General features: G+C 44.2%; 2 protein-coding genes across 6 annotated transcripts in view; both read left to right on the plus strand.

Moving 5' to 3' along the window:
* The window catches only part of LOC135918194 (sec1 family domain-containing protein 2-like), a 46,234-nt gene extending 44,116 nt beyond the window's left edge, over positions 1-2,118 (plus strand). For both annotated transcript variants that reach the window (XM_065451873.1, XM_065451872.1), the window contains 2 exons: positions 1,423-1,555; positions 1,997-2,118. In XM_065451873.1, the coding sequence (XP_065307945.1) occupies positions 1,423-1,555; positions 1,997-2,068 (205 nt within the window). In that variant the 3' untranslated portion in view covers positions 2,069-2,118. The remainder of the gene's footprint in view (positions 1-1,422; positions 1,556-1,996) is intronic.
* A 136-nt stretch (positions 2,119-2,254) lies between these two features.
* On the plus strand, positions 2,255-12,006 carry LOC135918193 (uncharacterized). Of its 4 annotated transcripts, none has more exons than XM_065451871.1 (2): positions 2,255-7,183; positions 7,548-12,006. In XM_065451871.1, exon 2 carries the CDS (start codon positions 7,867-7,869, stop codon positions 10,450-10,452), a length of 2,586 nt encoding a protein of 861 aa, XP_065307943.1. In that variant the 5' UTR covers positions 2,255-7,183; positions 7,548-7,866; the 3' UTR covers positions 10,453-12,006. The 4 variants fall into 4 exon arrangements, with proteins under 4 accessions (XP_065307943.1, XP_070395329.1, XP_070395331.1 ...); XM_070539228.1 differs by having other exon boundaries at positions 2,255-4,760; XM_070539230.1 differs by having other exon boundaries at positions 2,255-4,760; positions 7,551-12,006.
* The last annotated feature ends 6,163 nt before the right edge of the window (positions 12,007-18,169 follow it).

Below are 18,169 nucleotides of genomic sequence, written 5' to 3' on the forward strand. Positions count from 1 at the left end.
GTCATGCGTTGGATCAGCCATCTTCCGCTTCAGCAGCAAGTCAAATGAGGCTGAGAAACAACATGGCCTCGAACAACTTCGACGTAACAAAGACAAGTATGAGCGACTTAATCAGTTAGCAGAATTTTGCAGAATGAGGGCCATAGAATAAAGAACCAACTGTGAGGGCCCAGCGAGCGATTTGGGAGTAGCGCCGGCAGCGTTGTCAGTGCAGTTGACGCAGCCCATTCATGTTCGAAGGGGTGGAAGGGCGACGGGAGAGATGTGCGTGAGGCTGGCGTGTATCTCATGGAGAGCAGCGCGCGGCGGCAGTTGGGGTGGCGGGCGATTGTGCAGCGACTTGCATTTCACTTTTTCTTTTCTAGGATTTCGAATTCCGCACGAACAACCAGTAGCCAGAGCTCATCGTTATAACCGATAATGTGGCATGGGGACATTGTTGTAAGCGGGTTATTTCCCCATAGGAAACATACAAAAGTCGATGGTGCAGCAGCCTTTCATTGTTATAACCAATATATTGGTAAAACTGGTATTGTTATAAGTGGGTTCGACTGTACTTTCCTTTCCTTCTGCTCTTCCGTGGTGGCAGTCCCATGGAAACATCATTTGTGTATAGTTTCCTCCGGCTCCTCGGGGCAGCAGTCCCGTCGTCTACACGAATGTATATAAAAATCCCGGTAAATTGGCTAATAACTTTGTTCAAAATTCTGTCGCATGCTAAATAGCTTCGCTGGTCAACCACCTTCACAGAGTGGAATGGATCATGATTTTTTTAATTCCTTAAAGTGCAATGCCAGAGTATACTTGTCTGGCTGCCGATGCACACCCCTGGCTGTGCTGAAAATATTTGTGAAAGTGAAACACTCAGAAATTGCCATCTACTCGGGAATTGGCTATTAAGCAAAAATTTTATGGTAGGTTTTGTTTTTTATGCTACAGATGGTGTGACAAAGCTTGACTGCCTGTATTACATCTTTCTGACATGGCAGACTGGTGCAAAGAGCCTGTGTTTTTTAACAACACAGAAATTCAAGAACTTATGAACTGCTTTAGAGGACTTCAATGTTGATTACGTGGTGCCTACAAGGGACAATAGCATCGACGAAGATGCCATTATCCTAATCAAGATCACTAATTAGCATGTCATAAGTAATTTCTTTAATTTTCAAATTTTAAGTATTTGTTCAGTGTTCAGCAGCATATCCCCAATAAATAGCATTTAAAGTGTGCGTATGTATTACTTAGGCAGAAATTGAATTTGTTGAAGTTCTGAAAAACACCTGGCAACTAAAGGGTTTAATATGATTCTTGGCATGGGAAGTGTGTGCAATACGTTGGAATGCAACACACTGCCTGTTAAAGCCATTGTTCAGATTTGTGTGTTTGATATGCCTCTCACTAAATGCATTCTTGCACATGCAGACTTTTCAGAAGCACAAGCAAGCCACTGCCAAAGGATAGTCCAGTGCTTATTGTCTTCATTATTGGTGGCGTTACGGCTTCTGAAGTAAAGCTTGTGAATGATATCACATCGTCAAGAAAATTGCCACAGCAGGTATGCACACCTAATATTTAGACTGCAAGCTTGTCTACTAGTTGCTTGAGGGTTCATATGTACCAGAATTAAATAAGAACTGCCAATTATGTGAAGGACCTTGTAATTTATGCAGATTATACAAACATACTGAAGTACCTAAGCATGCTTCCATGCACTGGACGATATCACAGGTGTACAACATAGCAATAGATTGAGATATGGCAGGCCAGACTGCTACCTATTGCCAATCCAGAGCGCCTGTGTGAATGTTTTATAACATTAAGCGAGGCTCTAGTCCGTAGTAATCGCAGCAGCATGTTGGCCCCTAACCACTAGTCGGCCTATGCAGGAGTTAATTGCACAAGTGTTTTTTTTTTTGCACTGACCCACCCAACAGTGTCGCACAACGTGTGCAGTTTAGTTTCCCGACACGCCAATGTTTTCTTCCTGTTCCCGCAGGTCATCGTTGGAAGCACAACATTAGCCAAACCACACCAACAGCTCGGCCTCCTCGTTAGACATTCCACATGAAAGCTGCAATTGTATGAAATGAATGAATGCAATAAACGAGAACATTTGTACGTGCGGTCACATATTTGCATGTGCAGATATTGACAGGAGTCAGTGAAATTTCCCACGTTGTACTTCATGCCGGGCGTGCTGAAGCGATGATCACGAGCAATCGTCCACAGGCGGCTGTTGCAACTACCTACTGCACCAGATCATAGCAGTTTATATTCCCTGATTTTCGTCGCCGTCGTGTAGGCTGCAGCAGTGGCACCGATGAGAGCTGGGACTAATACTTGGTACTTCTTTCCGTACTGCACTCGAAACATCTGCTGGCTTATGTGAACAACACAGTAGGACAAGGAACCTGCAGCTAGAGTCGACAGTGTCGTCCTAGTGAATCCTTCCATGTAAGAAACCGTTCTTTTGCACGCAGCATTCGGGGCTACAGACTGCATAACTGTATTATGCAGCAAACAGATGCAATCGATGTCCCACGGTACGGTCAGTAGGGTGGTCACGGGCGTAACAGGCGTAATGTGGTAATGCCGTACCAAATCTGACCAAATGGTCGTACAAAAATCTCACGTGACCTGATCCTAGGGACAGGATTGTTTAGGGACTTTTGAGAAGGCGCGATGATGGCGCCAGGCACAGCGCTTCATTCTGTGGCGATGTGGCGCGAAATCTCCGGCCCACGCCGACCCCTGGCTGAATGATGTCTCCGCAGTCGGTTCAGTATCTGTTGGCGAAAAGTCGTGCGGTAGTAGTGGTGTAGCATGTCGGCTTTTGGTGTCGGTGAACTCTGGTGGTGTAAGACCCGTATTTCGGAAGAATGCAGTGGTGCTGACGATCGAAATATTCAAGTGGCTTAGCGCCTCGGCAATGCAATTTGCTAACCGGCGCTGTGCAGCAGCGTCGTCGTGTTCGCCCTTTTAGGCAGCGTCATCGCATCGCACATGCACCTTTACTTGACGGGCGTCGTAGGCGGAGGTGTTATACGTGTTTTTCGCCACGACTTACGTTACTTAAGTAACGCTTAAGGTGGTTTTGCCTCGCAACTGTACACGCGTCCTTGAAATGGGGCAGCGCATGTTTTCGATCGTGTTCAGCGCTAGTGCTCCATCCGTGATTTCATGCGATTTACTTTTATTGTGGACTTTACGAGAATTATCGCGTAGTGCTGTGAACTTAACGGAACTTTAGTGACATCACATGGTCTGCCAGAATTCCACGAACTAAAATGCAGAGTAGATGTCTATTATTATTCATACTAAGGGCAATTCATACTAAGTCTTAGCAATGGGACGCAGGGTTCTGTGTAAAGTTGGGACGAATGAATGTATATATGTCATTATTATCCTCATCAGCCTATTCATGTTTACTGCAGGACGAAGGCATCTCCCTGTGATCTCCAACTACGCCTGTTCTGCGCCAACCGATTCCAACCAGCACCCGCAAATTTCCTAATTTCGTCGCACCACCTAGTCTTTTGTCATCCTCTACTGTGCTTTCCTTCTCTTGGTAGCCATTCTGTTACCCTAATGGTCCAACGGTTATCTAGTCTGCGCACTACATGACCTGCCCAGTGTCATTTTTTTCTCTTAATGTATATTAGAATATTGTCTATACCCCGTTTGCTCTCTGATCCATACTCTTTCTGTCTCTTGAGGTTATGCCTAGCATTCTTCGTTCCATCGCTCTTTGCGCGGTCTTGTTCTCAAGCTTCTTTGTCAGACTCCAAGGCGCCGTACGTCAGCGCCGGTAAAATGCACTGATTGTATACTTTCATTTTCAATGATAACGGTGAACTCCCATTCAGGAGCTCACGATGCCTGCCGTATGTGATCCAACCCATTTTTATTATTCTGTGAATTTCCTTCTCATGGTCCGGGTTCCTTGCGATTAGTTGACCTAGGTAATTGTACTCCTCCACAGACTCTAGAGGCTGACTTGCGATCTTGAACCCTTGTTCCCTTGCCAATCTATTCATCATTATCTTTGTCTTCTGCATATTAATTTTCTATCCCACTCTTACACTCTCCCTGTTAAGGTCCTCGATCATTTGTTGAAACTCGTCTGCATTGTTGCTGAATAGAACAATGTCATCGGCAAACCGAAGGTTGTTGAAGTATTCGCCGTCGATCTTTACTCCTAAGCCTTCCCAGTTTAATAGCTTGAATACTTCTAAGCATGCAGTGAATAGCATTGGAGAGATTGTGTCTCCTTGTCTGACCCCCTTTCTTTATAGGTATCTTCCTACTTTTCTTGTGTAGAATTAAGGTGGCTGTGGAATCTCTGTAGATATTTTCCTGGGCATTTACATAAGCCGTCTGTATTCCTTGACTGCCCAATGCCTCTATGACTGCTGGTATCTCTACTGAATCAAATGTTTTTTTCGTAATCTATGAAAGCCATATACAGAGTTTTATTGTACTCTGCAGATTTCTCGATAACCTGGTTAATGACATGGATGTGATCCATTGTAGAGTAACCTTTCCTGAAGCCAGCCTGCTCCCTTGGTTGACTAAAGTCCAGTGTTGTCGTTATTATATTGAAGATTATTTTGGTAAATACTTTATATAATACTGGGAGTAAGCTAATGGGCCTATAATTTTTTAGTTCTTTAACGTCGCTGATGAAGCAAACAGTCTATTGCGGTGACGGGATGAATGGCAGCCCTAGTTCCAGCTTTGATATTCCCACTACCCTGAAGGTACTCCCCCGCCTGTTTTACTATAATCTCAGGTGCTCTTGAACTCTCTATTTGCCGGTATTTTTATTTTCACATGCAGAATGGTCCTACTGCAATACATATATGTAGTGAGGTGAAGCTTATTAAATTTGCCAAATGCTTTGACAGTATCAGACCTAACAGTTTTAGAATGACATGGCCAATACAACAGCCCAGACCTTCACTTTAACAATTTTATTAGGACTTTCAAACTATTCTTACAGCACAGAAAAACAATGTAAACACCCCAAGAGTTCATTAGCAAGTAATACTGGAAAGCACAAGTCTACTGGCCAAGGGTGTGGTGAAACGCTTTAAACACTCAACTGACACACCTTAAATGCTTAAAAATTTGTAGCATATTGATGCAGGTTGATCAGACTTACTGCGATATTGATTGCTTTACAATGAAAATAATAGTATTGGATAAAATGATGCAAGCGACTCGTGTGCTGCTTGGTTATGCAAACCACATTTGTCCCAGAAATACCCAAACAGGGTTCTTGTCTACGCATGCTGCTTGCGTCCAGTAATCTAAAGCTTTCTTATGTCAGCAGTATAAAGAGAGGCTGTAACAATAGGGCTTTGAACTTCACAACTCCAATTTTATTTCTTCTACACTCATACAACCTAAACACTGTGCTGTCGTGACAGCATCTGCCTAGCTCATTGCCACATTTTGTGACAAAATCAGTGATCACTCAGAGTTGCCTGTCCTAATATTACTCCACTAATTCTTTGAACAATTCATTTTTTAAGCACGAAGCATGTCATGCCCAACTAGAAAATTAACCACGAAATGAGCTACTAGAAGTAGCTAAAAAATCAGCAGTATTCTGAAGTCAGCTTAATTTGCAGCTACTAAAATTGACCATTATTGAATTAGGGGAAGGGAAGAACAGCTTGAATAAACATGTTTCATCAGTGTGTGCTGCAGGCTAAAGCAGTGAAAGGAAGCCGTTTTGGCATGGGTCTACCTTTGTCCCAAAACCAGGCACCGCAGCCGAGGCGACTTCACTTGGCTTTGACATCGTCAAATCCACTTTCCTGAGCACAGAATACTCAGTCGAGGTGAGCTCAATGCACATCACCCACACTGGGGATGCAAAGACATATGGCCAAGAGGATATGCCACCTTGATGAAGCAGACACCACAGACCTCAAATTAACAAATGACACCAACTATCCCAATTGTTACATCCTCCATTAAAACCAGAAGGGCAGTACACTTTCCTAGCATGGGCAACTGGGGCCTTCATCCAGAGTGTCAGTGCAACTCTGCCCCAAAAGGCAGCGACCATTAGTAGGGGTGAAAATGTGCCACATTCAAAATCAGGGTTTGAGGCTGGGACCATTTCCGTGATGCACCGAGTCTGCAGAATGTGAAGGTGTTAAAGAATCGCTAGCAACACGCATTCTTTACACTCTGCAAAGAGCGACATGTGAAATAGAGCTTACTGGGGCAACATTCAGCCCTGACAAGCACCTGCTGCAACTTTGGGGTAAGCAAGCCAAGCTGCATACTGCATACTTAAATTGTGGCTGCATGCAGGAGCAGGCAAGATGTCGTGATAAGAAACTTGCCAGAGACTAGTGGATGGACCACTGCACGTCATGCGACACATTCTCGGCTATAAAAGGATGAACCAAATACTGTAATATTAATGAAAACACGCTGCTCAATCTTCAGTGCACATCCGAGTAATTTGAGGAACGAGCTGCAAATGCTTTCCCCGACCACCTCACAGTGACTGACCGTCACCAGAGTTGTACACTTAAAGCGCACGTGGCAAAGATGGGGTCATTTTGTAGATGTTGAGGAATCTTGCCGAAACGAGGAAGCAAGCACGCTTGCTTGTAATTAATGAAGTCTGGAATATTGGAATTCCCCACAGAGTGGAAACACTTGGTCATGATGCCACTACCAAAACCAGGCAAGAAACCTGATACCATAGCCAACCTTTGATCAGTCTCACTCACACTGACAGTGTGCAAATTTGCTGAAGGAATGTGCCTCGTGAGGCTGAACCACCGTATGGGAAAGACAAGACTTTCCACCTGTGCCAGATTGGTTTCTGGCCTAAGGTTGACACATGTGACAATAGCCTCTTTCTGCATCAAAGCATCGCCAATACCAGCCGCTTCAGAGGAGATATATGGGTTCTTAGTCACAGTCGAACCAAGAAGAATGTTGAGCACAGGCTGCAACGAGGAGATACTGGTGGCCTTTCATGAAGCCTGCGCAGGCATTAGGGCTACCAGTGTTGCCAAAGCCTCTTATGCAACCAAGTGTTTGAAATATGAAGTAACAGTGAACAGCCAAAGACTTTTACCAACTGCACAGGTGGAAATTCAGGTAAAACCTGGACCAGCACACTTGGTTGCAGGAGTGATTCGCTGATGAGGTAAGAAAGTGACTTAGCAGTTGGTGATAAGGTATACCGAATGCAAATATGTGCAGTATGTATATGTACTGTTAGGCCGAAACATATGAATTTTCTCCAAAGCAATATCAAAAGCATTTTTTTTTTTTCAGGATGCCACTTGTGCTTTAGGCAAGTGTGGATAGGGTTATATAAAGCTGCATAGGCAAAATGATACAACTAGATACAGCTGTTAACGTAATATTCTTTCTGGGCTAAATTCTTGCTCCTTGAGCTCATTCGAGATCATTAACTGTAGCACCAAAGTAGTAGACCACCACCAGAACAAAGGCATGTAGTGCGTCCATCTCAATTCTTGTGCTTATGCCAGTCTTCCTTTCTACAGCAGTAGCTGCTATGGGCTACTGCTATCTGCGCAGGCAGATCGGCACAGCTAAAATCACTGACTGGCGAAAAATCAGGGAAGCCCAAGAACAAGACGCCGACATAATCACGAACCTGGAAGACTGGTGCGACAACCTCCGTCGACATAACGCCACACAAAGGACATCGCCAGAACGGAAGAGACCCCAGAGGTGGATCCCCACTTACTACACCTGTGGGATGCCAAACGGGGCCTTACCCGCCGCTGGAAAAAACAGAAATACAACAGGAAACTGAAGACGCGCATAGCAAAAATAACAGCGGAAGCAGAAGAATATGCCATGCAACTCGCCTCCGCGAACTGGTATAGATTCTGTGACTCCTTCGGTGGCACGCTGGACACGGCCAAGACGTGGCACATCCTCAAAGCCATCCTGGACCCCACCAAAACCAAAGGAGAAGGACACAGGGCTCTGGAACGGTTACTACACACCTACCCAGGTAGCCAACAAGACCTCATCGATGCCATCAAGACCAAGTGCTATGGAGATCCCACTCCCACACAAGCATGTAGAACACCCTACACCGGACAACCCAACCCGCTAATGGACGAACCTATTACCGAAAACGAAATGAGAGCGGTCATCGCAGCCACCACCCGTAACACAGCGGCGGGCACGGACCAGATCACGAATTCGATGATCAGAAACCTGAGCGACAAGTCTATCTCCGCGCTCACGGCCTTTGTCAACCAACACTGGGAACAAGGTACGGTGCCGGCGATGTGGAAACACGCACGAATAATCATGATCCCCAAACCGGGCAAGAAATTGGCAATTGAAAACCTTAGGCCCATATCGCTCACGTCCTGCCTCGGCAAGGTGTACGAAAAAGTTATCAACGCAAGACTACAGAAACACTTGGAAGATAACAAACACCTGCCGGACACCATGTTCGGTTTCCGTGCAGGCCTGTCCACACAAGATGTGCTACTCCAAATCAAGGAAGAAGTCCTCAGTAACGTTTCCCGCAGCGGCGAACACGTCCTCCTAGCAATCGACATCAAAGGGGCTTTCGACAACGTCAGCCACCAAGGAATCCTAGAAGGGCTGGCCAACACCAACTGCGGCGAGCGAACGTACAAGTATGTTCAGAGCTTCCTGAGCCACCGCACGGCGGAGCTGAAGATGGGAGAGATCCAGACTCCAGTGTACCACCCTCCCAACAAGGGCACACCACAAGGTGCTGTCATGTCTCCCACGCTGTTCAACGTCGCCATGATCGGTCTCGCAAACAAACTGCAGGACGTAGCAGGTCTTCGGCACGCAATCTACGCAGATGATATAACACTCTGGACCAGAACAGGGTCCCTCGCTGAAAAAGAAGAACGGCTGCAAACTGCAGCAAATATCATCCAGGAATACGTCAGCCAACGGGGACTACAATGCTCCCCCGAAAAATCTGAGCTCCTACGAGTCTGGCGAGGCCGGGGTAACCACACAGTTCCCACAGACCCAACAAGAAGACTCGAGGTATGCCTCAACGGGGGCCTCATACCAGAGAAGCCATTGCTGAGGGTGCTGGGCATGTGGCTGCAATCTAACCAGCGGGCCACACACACCCTTACACTCCTCAAAACCAGTGTCAAGGCGATATCACGCATGATCTCCCGCGTAACATCCAAGAACAGAGGCATGAAGGAAAGCGACACCCTGCGACTGCGACTGAGCAGAATCACATACAGCCTGCCTTACTACCACCTCACACAGTCCGAGACGAAGCAGGCCGACACACTTTTAAGGATGGCTTTGAAGACCGCTCTCCGCCTGCCGATGAGTACATCGACTGAAAAATTATTGGCGCTAGGGTTGCACAACACCCTCAGCGAACTAGCAGAAGCCCATTACGTCTCGCAACAACAGAGACTTGCGCGGACTCGCACGGGCCGGCAGGTCCTACAAACCTTGGGGTTCCCAGAAATAACACGAACCCAAGAAACCTGTTACATACCTCGTCACGTTCAGGACAGGTTTCACGTTGCCCCGATACCGCGCAACATGGACGCTAACCTACATTCCGGCAGGAGGAGAGCAAGGGCCCAGTACATGGAGAAAGTGTTCAGATTCAATACCACGGCCCGTTTTACGGACGCTGCCATGTATGGCACGAACAACAAGGGCGCAGTTGCGGTGGCATGCGACTACCGAGGCCACGTTACCTCCGCTGCATCGACCCGCCCCTGCACGATTACGGAAGCCGAGGAGCTGGCCATCGCGTTAGCCATCCGCGAGGGCCTACACGCAAACCAACCACTGACGATCCTCACGGATTCCCAGCAGGCCTGCCGCAACTTCCTACAGGGAAGAATTGGAAGACCTGCTGCACAAGTCCTAGCCGGAATACTCAAGGAGGACCCTGAGGACTTCACCATCCAAACCATCATCTGGATACCGGGCCACACAGGCATCACGGGCAACCTGCAGGCTGACAGAGCAGCTCGAGGATTTGTACATAACCGAGCACTCAACACGCCGGCTGCAGAAGACCTGGACCCTGTCGACCTCGAGTATTCAGCAATCGTCAACTACCACAGAGGGCGTCGTCTGCTATATCCTCCACCCCATCGAAATCTAAACACAGAGGATACCGCTGCCTGGCGTAGGCTCCAGACAGGCACTTACACGAACTTACACATATTACATAGGATACACCCCACAGCCTACAGGGACGAATGCCCATGGTGTGGGGCCACACCAACCCTATATCACATTACGTGGGAGTGCGCACTACACAACATAGAACACCCAGACACGAACACCACGAGGGAGCAATGGGAGGCACTGCTGTCCAGCTCGGCCCTCGACGACCAGCTCAAGCTGATCAAGAGAGCTAAGAAGATGGCAAAAGCCAGCGGAGCCCTGGACTAAGGGCCCCGACCATTAGCTGTTTTTTTTTATTATTTTAATAAAGTTTATCTATCTATCTATCTATCTGCTATGGGCTAACTCCTCTGGTTCTTTACTGGTGTCACTGGAATTCCTAAATGTCTTGCTAGAATATTGCGAATGAAGTTCACACTGTGCTGCGAGGATTCAAACATACAATCAAATGATTGGCAGTCCACAATTCTATGTTTTAGCCACTCTGCTGAAGGTGCAGTGGTGGTGATTACTGATCCTGGAGAGCGCGCAATCAAGCCAACAGGTGCCAAGATTGGCTAACACCTGCTCAATGTCTGCATACTGTATATAGAGCTGGCATCCATGCCTTTAAGTTCTGACACATCACCTTCCCACTCGTGAATTTTCTTCTTACATGTAATGACAGTGATTGGGTGCATCTGCTTCATTAATCTTCTAGTGCTTGGCTTCTCAGGTTTATTGGATGGGGCTGTTGGTGTCTCGTTTTCCTCAAGCACAGCACGAGACGTACCTAGCAGTGGGTAGGCCAAATATAGATTTCAGAAAACCAATACGAATTCAGCAGTAAGAACCTAAAGGGTTGTTTTGGTGGAGACCAGTGGCCAAGCCCAGATATGAAAGAGGAGGAAGAAAAGCAGCCTCTATCCACTTCAACACTGGGAGGCACAACTCCCACAAATATGACTCTTACTTATTTTACTTCTTTAAAGGAGATTACTGACTTGCATTGGCAAGTATTCACTCCAACAAACACTGCATGAAGCAAGTATTTCGTGCATATTTCACCAGCTACTGCATCATTTTGCATTACAAGTGAAACTGCAATTTTCTTTATGCCACAACATGCCCAATTTTGTGTTTTGCGGTAGAATGTTAGCAAGGCTATTAAGGCACTTAAATACTCGTGAATAGCAGTAGAGAAAAAAAGATTGAAGTAAGAACGCAGCGGCTTTTTGTGCGTAGACTTTGCATACACCTGGTGCTCTCATGGTCATTTCTTCCCTATCTGCTAAACTATTCTAAACAAGAAAAGTTATACACAATTATTGTACAAAGTCAGACCACAACTAAACCAGAGGTATCCTTGGTAGGCAAAGTATATTTATTTGATGACATTTTCTGCAGCCCTGCTATTGGGCTTAAATTCCTTCCTCTTCAGCTGTGCACGTTCATTAAGTGACGAGACAGTTTGACAATTTAAATCATTGAAAGACTTAGCAAAACGCTTTTTGGGTTGTTTTTTTCTTGGTTTCAGGCTGCACATTGCAATTTTAAGGTTTTTTCCATGCTTTTTGCTTTAGTTTTTTTTATGTGTAGGGCATGTTAAAATTTTTTACACCATGTTAAGTATGTGGTGCCGTAGAGTTCTTGGATGGAGTCTTGCCCTTTCATTCTGTACAATATGATGTCGGTTTTTGTGCTCAAGGCTGTTTTACATTTGAGTGTGATTGTAGCATTTTGCTAAGTTTCACCCAAGCTTGAAAGATTGCTTCCCACTGCTGGTGGCATGACACATGTGACATTTTTTTCAATAAAAGGAAGTCTGTCACTTATCCTGTATGCTGATTGTCTTTTTTAATTACAATTTGTTGCCTATATTTGCTCTGCTGTCGCATCTCAGATTAGGAATGGCTGTCATAGTTGACATCACTTAACCATATTGCACACAATGTGGATGATATGTACTTGCAATATATGGCCACCATAAATACAATAAATAGAAGTTAATAATTCAAGAATAGTTCTTTCGTATGGTGGTGCAGCCATGAATTGTGGCTATAAGGTACCAGCGGTGCAGATAGCACTGCCTGTGCAGAATATAGTTCAACTCTACTACTATCCAACATCATTGTTTTTATCTGCATTTGTATAGCTCCAGTTCCTGTGAACAACACACATCTGGTGGAAGAGTGGTTTGCACCTGCAGTTGGGACCAATGAATAGCCAAATTTCTGCTCGTTTTCATGTTATTAGCATATTAGTAAAGGCAGTCGTGTTTTTAGTAGCCTGTTTGCCCAGTGAAGAAGCCGCTGCGGGGTGTCAGGATCTCGTACACATCTTCAGCTTTGCAGGGGACACAGCATCTGGCATATAGTTTGTCACAGGGCAAGTTGAGTTTAGTCACTTGCAAATGGAGAACCAAGCTTGTTGAAATTGAAGTAAACCGCCTGTACACTCAGTGGCCTTCATTTTGTGTGACATGTAGTTATAGCGACCCTTGCTTTATGCACTTGTCTGGCAGCAGTCTTTTGTTTTTGAAACACTCAGGATAGCTTTCAGCAAGCTAGACAGGAATAACACTGAAAAACCAGCTGTTGTTAATTGTCGAACTTATCATGCGAAGCTTCATACAGTATGATGAGGGCGTAAATAAACGAGGGTGTTCCTCAAGGCCTTGTAGCACATGTCACGAGTTTATAGCAACATGATGTATAGCACTTTTTTGATCGCATGCTATAGGTTCAGCAGGTGTGGCCATGGTTTAGGTGAAGCACAAGGTCAAGAAAACATATTTATGAACAGCACCCTGGTAAAGGAGACGCTGGGAAAACTAGTGGGAAGCTTGTTGAACATCTGGTTGACCCAGTTGCTGGCTTCACCAGGCAAAGTGTGATAAAGAAAAGGAAGTCATCAACACATTGGAAGGTTTTTACATATAGGCACTGTGCTAATATTCTCAGGCAGGTCTGTCATAACACGCCAACAAGTCTTAGTGCACAAGCTATGCACGACCAACTACATATGCCTTCTGTTCGGACAAAGAACTGCTCATTGTAACTAACAAGGATAGAATGGACAAAAAGAACAGCAACTCCATTAATCTGGTCTCACTGGCATCAACAGTGTTTTGCAAGAGTGCATCGCTGTACTCCCCAATGTCTTCTTGGGTGACATCAGCAAGGACCAGCTTGAGGCAAGGGGTAATAGAAGTCTTTACAAGCTAAAAATGCATGCATGCATGAAGAGCACATTGCGTCGAAAAAGTAAGCACTTCACAGGGGCACTGGAGAAGGAACAGATTATTGACAGTGGGCAAAGACAAGCGTCTCTGCTACTAGACACCCAGCACTGTTGCCCTGTAACAACCTCTGAAAAAATCCCTCTCAAAGAGGAAATCATCTTTGTGTATCCATAAAGAGGGCAGACAGACAGGGCCCCTTCAGCAATGCTGCCAGCTTCAAAAGGCCCGCCTTGCATACTCTGAATGCTTCCTGCTTACTTCTCTGGGTGCAAGCATTCTACTGTCCAAAAGTTGTCATTGAGAGCACTGTTGGTTTGGTGGCAATAACAGTTCAGAAGCGATTGCAACAAACCTTCTTTTTTAGTTACCTCGCAGGCTGCAAGGTTGGAGTATTAGGTGAGGGGTAATAAAAAAGTAGTTACAAAAGGAAGAAGGGCACAACATTATAAAATACTGAACAAGCAAAAACAGAAAAAATTACCGCCCATGCACCCCGTACAGATGGCAAGCCGGTGAAGCTGAAATGTGCAGCTCCACTGTTTATCACTGGGTTAATTCCAACGGTTTATTAAAGTCTTTCTCAATTATTCATTATGTCTGTTTCTTAATGAGGTTACACACATTTGGCTCGGGTTTATCACATTGTGTATTTGAAATGCCACACATCACGCTTCGCATAATCCACAGGAACACAGGAACCCACAGGAATAGGTCGCATAATCACCATCGTGGAGGGTGCAATAAGTGGTTAATTGTATTATTCCAGCGGGTTCATCAAAGTCTTTCTGAATTATGTTACGCATTTGTTTTTGTAATGCATTAATCATAGTATTTATGACTCGTTTATGCACAGTAATTACCAAGTGACACACCGGGGCCGCACATTTCATTTAATTAAATACAGGGACACATTTTTGAAGCGATTGCGAAGTTGGAGAGAGACTGCTGCACGCACGCTCTGTTGCGACAGAGAAACAACCTCACTATTGGTGTACCCGATGGCCCATCACACCTTTGCTGCAACATAATTATGTCATCATGATCTTGTCTTAACCCTGTCCCCTTCTGTGTCCTTTCCCTGCAATAATACATAGATAAATACATATATTTTGAATTCATAAGCATTTCAATGTCTACTCAACGAGAAATTTGTCCATCCGTCATGTAAGATAAGATGAATGCAATGGCTCATAAGGGCATACTAACTTCTAATTAAAAGGTTTGTTGTGAGAATGCAGTGATTTATAAAGGTTACCAAATGTAGCACAGCAAGAAAGGCTGATAAAAACCAGTGCCTGATGAAACCGAACAATCATAAACAGGAGAGAGAGAAAAATACAAATAAATGTACAAGTTCAGGGAAAAAAGCCATGTGATCACCAACTGTGCATGTGACTACCTTCCAATAAACAATTTTTTTTTTTTTCAATGGCATGGAACTGGAAGATTGCACTTGCATAAGCAAGCTGTCAGTCTGTCTATTGGAAAAACAACAGTGTTTCTTGAAAGGTGCTGGCATGCATGATTGGCGATTGTAATTCGATTTTTCTTACACATGGAATTTTTATCCGTTTTCTTTCTGTAACACTTATTTATGTTTGGTTGCATCAAACACCAATTTTTGCCTTACCTTCTTGCCGTCTTGTTCTGGTAAACTGTACACATTGCCTCATTTTCACAATATAAATCTTAGTTGGAATATAGCCCTCATCCCTCTCTAGTGTCATCCTGTTGATACTGCTTCATGCTATGTGCCCTTGCAACATTAATGTGTATGAGTGCAATAGATTTGGATGTGAAATCAGGGCCTTGGGCGGGGGCATTGTTCTGTGCAGCCTCATGGATTCATTAATTACAGCACAACAGAAAGACAATAGACAAGAACGAAGTGAATGTACAGAGTGCTTTGATCTCGTCTGTTGTCTTTTTTCGCTGTAGTTCATAATGAATCCACGCCAACTCATCCAGTTTTAATTTCTTGGGCTCATGAGCCCACTTGTGTTCTAGAATATGTGCATGGCTATGTATTGTGTAATTTAATTTCTTGGCCATGTGCTTGCAAGTCGAATGTCAACCTCCCAATTTTCCCCGACAACCTTGTGTGATGTGCAGGCCCCAACAGTTTCTGGTGAATGCATGCAAGCATGCAGAATGTTGTAGTCTGCAAATGTGCACTGCAAGTGCTGCTTTGATTGCTCTCAGTTCAGCTTTTCTGGTTGTATGGTATTTAATTTTATGTAGTATCATACTACTGTTACGCTGTTATTGCCACATCAGTGTATTATATGTACCTGATGTTTCTGTCATGATTAGCAACTTCTTCTGTGTGTTTGGGAATTGTATATAGTCTCCTGGCCCAATTGTTTACCCCCATATTGCACGGTACAGGCCTGTTACGTTTCAAGTTCAGGTGCTTCCAAGGTTGTTTCTGAAGGGAGTGGTAGTTATCTTTGCATCTCACATGCTAGCTGGCATACTATCTTGCAACCAGGTTTTGAGGCAAAGAATTTGTGCCGCAGACTGCAATTCTACTCTGTCTACGTGCTTGTTCATTTGCTTTCTTGTAGAGGTCTTCAAGCATGGTAAGGTTGGAAAGACCTGTCCGTACCCGACGCTTGTATTCAATGAGTTGTCTTTTTTTGTGCCCTGCTGATAATTCATACCGTACAATGCCTTAGACACAAGTACAGCATCTGTGATTTTCCACAGTATCCGCTCGTCCACCCCCCATGATTTTCAGTTATTTTCACTGGGTGTAGAATTTGAGTCCAGGCATGGCATAATTGTTTCGCTCATGTGCTGGCTCTGCCATTTTGGTCTTCCACTAGCCAACGATTTGGGGCTGTTGACTAGCGGATATATTTGTCCAGCTACGTGAAGCACAATGTGCAATCTGGGGTACTTTTTGATTCTGGTCTTATTACTGATGTCGATGTAAGCTGACTTATCAGAAAATGAGAGGCCAGACTGGCTAAGAAAGTCTGCCATGTTGTTGAGAGCTTGTTGCATCATGATTTCTGTATAAGATAGCTTTCCTATTGACTGTAGTACACGATAGACTGTAGTACTTCTTGTAGTATGCCTATGTTGGTGCGAGTGGGTGAAATTTACCTCCAACCCTCACCTGAAGTTTTCTGTCTTTCAAAATGTTACAGTTTAAGTTACATGCCACCAATTTTTTTTGCTCATCGTTCCTCCTATTTACAGTAGCATGAGGTACTGTATTTAAAGCCTCTTCACTCTCTTCATTAATTCATAAGTGGTATAATACAATGCCCTCTAACAATGTTACTGCTGCTTATGGCCCACTCATATCAAGTATGAGCATTCATGTCTTTTGACATTTATACATCTGTAGAACTAGCTACATCACAGTGTTTACTATACTTGACCAGCTTGGTTGTGCAGTGCTGTTGAAAAATAGATATTGGTGTAATGAATGTTTACACATTCGAAATGTCAGGAAAGATGCTTGCTATACAATTGTGCCCTTTGCTTTCGACTGGTGTTAGGTTTTGCATATGCATGCCCCCTTATGCAATAGTCTTGCAAAGTTTAAGGTTCAATAAATGATGAACTAAATCAAAGCACAAGAGCTTTTTTTTTTTACCTATGACTCCCATAGAAATGTGACTGCCACAGCTGGGAATTCAACCCCTCATCTTGTGCTAGCAGCAGAATGCTATAGCCACAGTGGTAGGCGAATAAATTTAACAATTTCTTTGTCTACAGATGTTTTTTTTCTTGCCTGTATGTAGGTAAAACTTGCAATAAGTGTGTCAGTGCAAAAAAAGAAAAACTGTTTGTGGTCGTTAACTGAATAAATTGCACATTGTGTATATTGAAAAGCAGAAATTTCTTTTAAAATCCTACGATTATATGTTCTTGCAAGTAGCATGGTACTTTTATTATAAAGGTAGCAACCACAGAAGATATTGTTATAAGGGTTTACACACTAATAAATGTGATCACAAACTTATTAGAAACATGTAAAGCATGAAAGTTTCTGCACACTTGATTAGCTGTGGACATGCAAGAACCGTTTATACTGAAAAGGATTCACAGAAAGGGATGCAACTGGCTGACTTCACTGCAGTTTTGATTTACTTTAGCGTGTCATCTTGTACCGTTTCCGCTACCCAAGAACAGGCTGTTCGCCTGCTTTTCGCATTGTTGCACAAGTTTTACATGATGGTGCAGGAGGCTGCGTTGTCACTGTGCCACTACAGCAAGCCAATAATTTATTACTGTAGAGTTAACTACTGTTCAAAGCAAATGTTAATATATGCAAGTAAGGATACAAAGTCCGCAATATATTAAAGATTTATTGGCTGGTGTGCAGAAAAAAAATATTCTCCAGAGAAGAGAACGTGCATGAAACATTCGAAAGCAAATTGATGAAGCTGTTTATTCAAGCCATGGAATTAATGCTATCGCAGAAAATTTATTACGATAGCCTGCACGTTTGCCATGTCAAATTTAATAAGTGAGGTAAGATGATAACCTTTCAAGATGCATCGGGAAAGTCACGCTTGGAAACAGACAAGAAAATGCAACTGAACAGTACCGCGTTCAGCACAATGTTGAAATTTCGGATACTTTGCTGCCTTGTCATTGCCCTTGCCGAGGTTGAAATTATTTAAGGTGCTCCATACGCGCGATTTTTATATGCTACTCAACAGACGAAAATTGTGACGACCCCCAAAAGGCCATGTTGTCTCGTGGGGATCGAACACCCAACTCGCAAAGGCGTACAAAGCA

Source organism: Dermacentor albipictus, chromosome 1, assembly GCF_038994185.2.
Source record: "Dermacentor albipictus isolate Rhodes 1998 colony chromosome 1, USDA_Dalb.pri_finalv2, whole genome shotgun sequence".
Taxonomy (NCBI): domain Eukaryota; kingdom Metazoa; phylum Arthropoda; class Arachnida; order Ixodida; family Ixodidae; genus Dermacentor; species Dermacentor albipictus.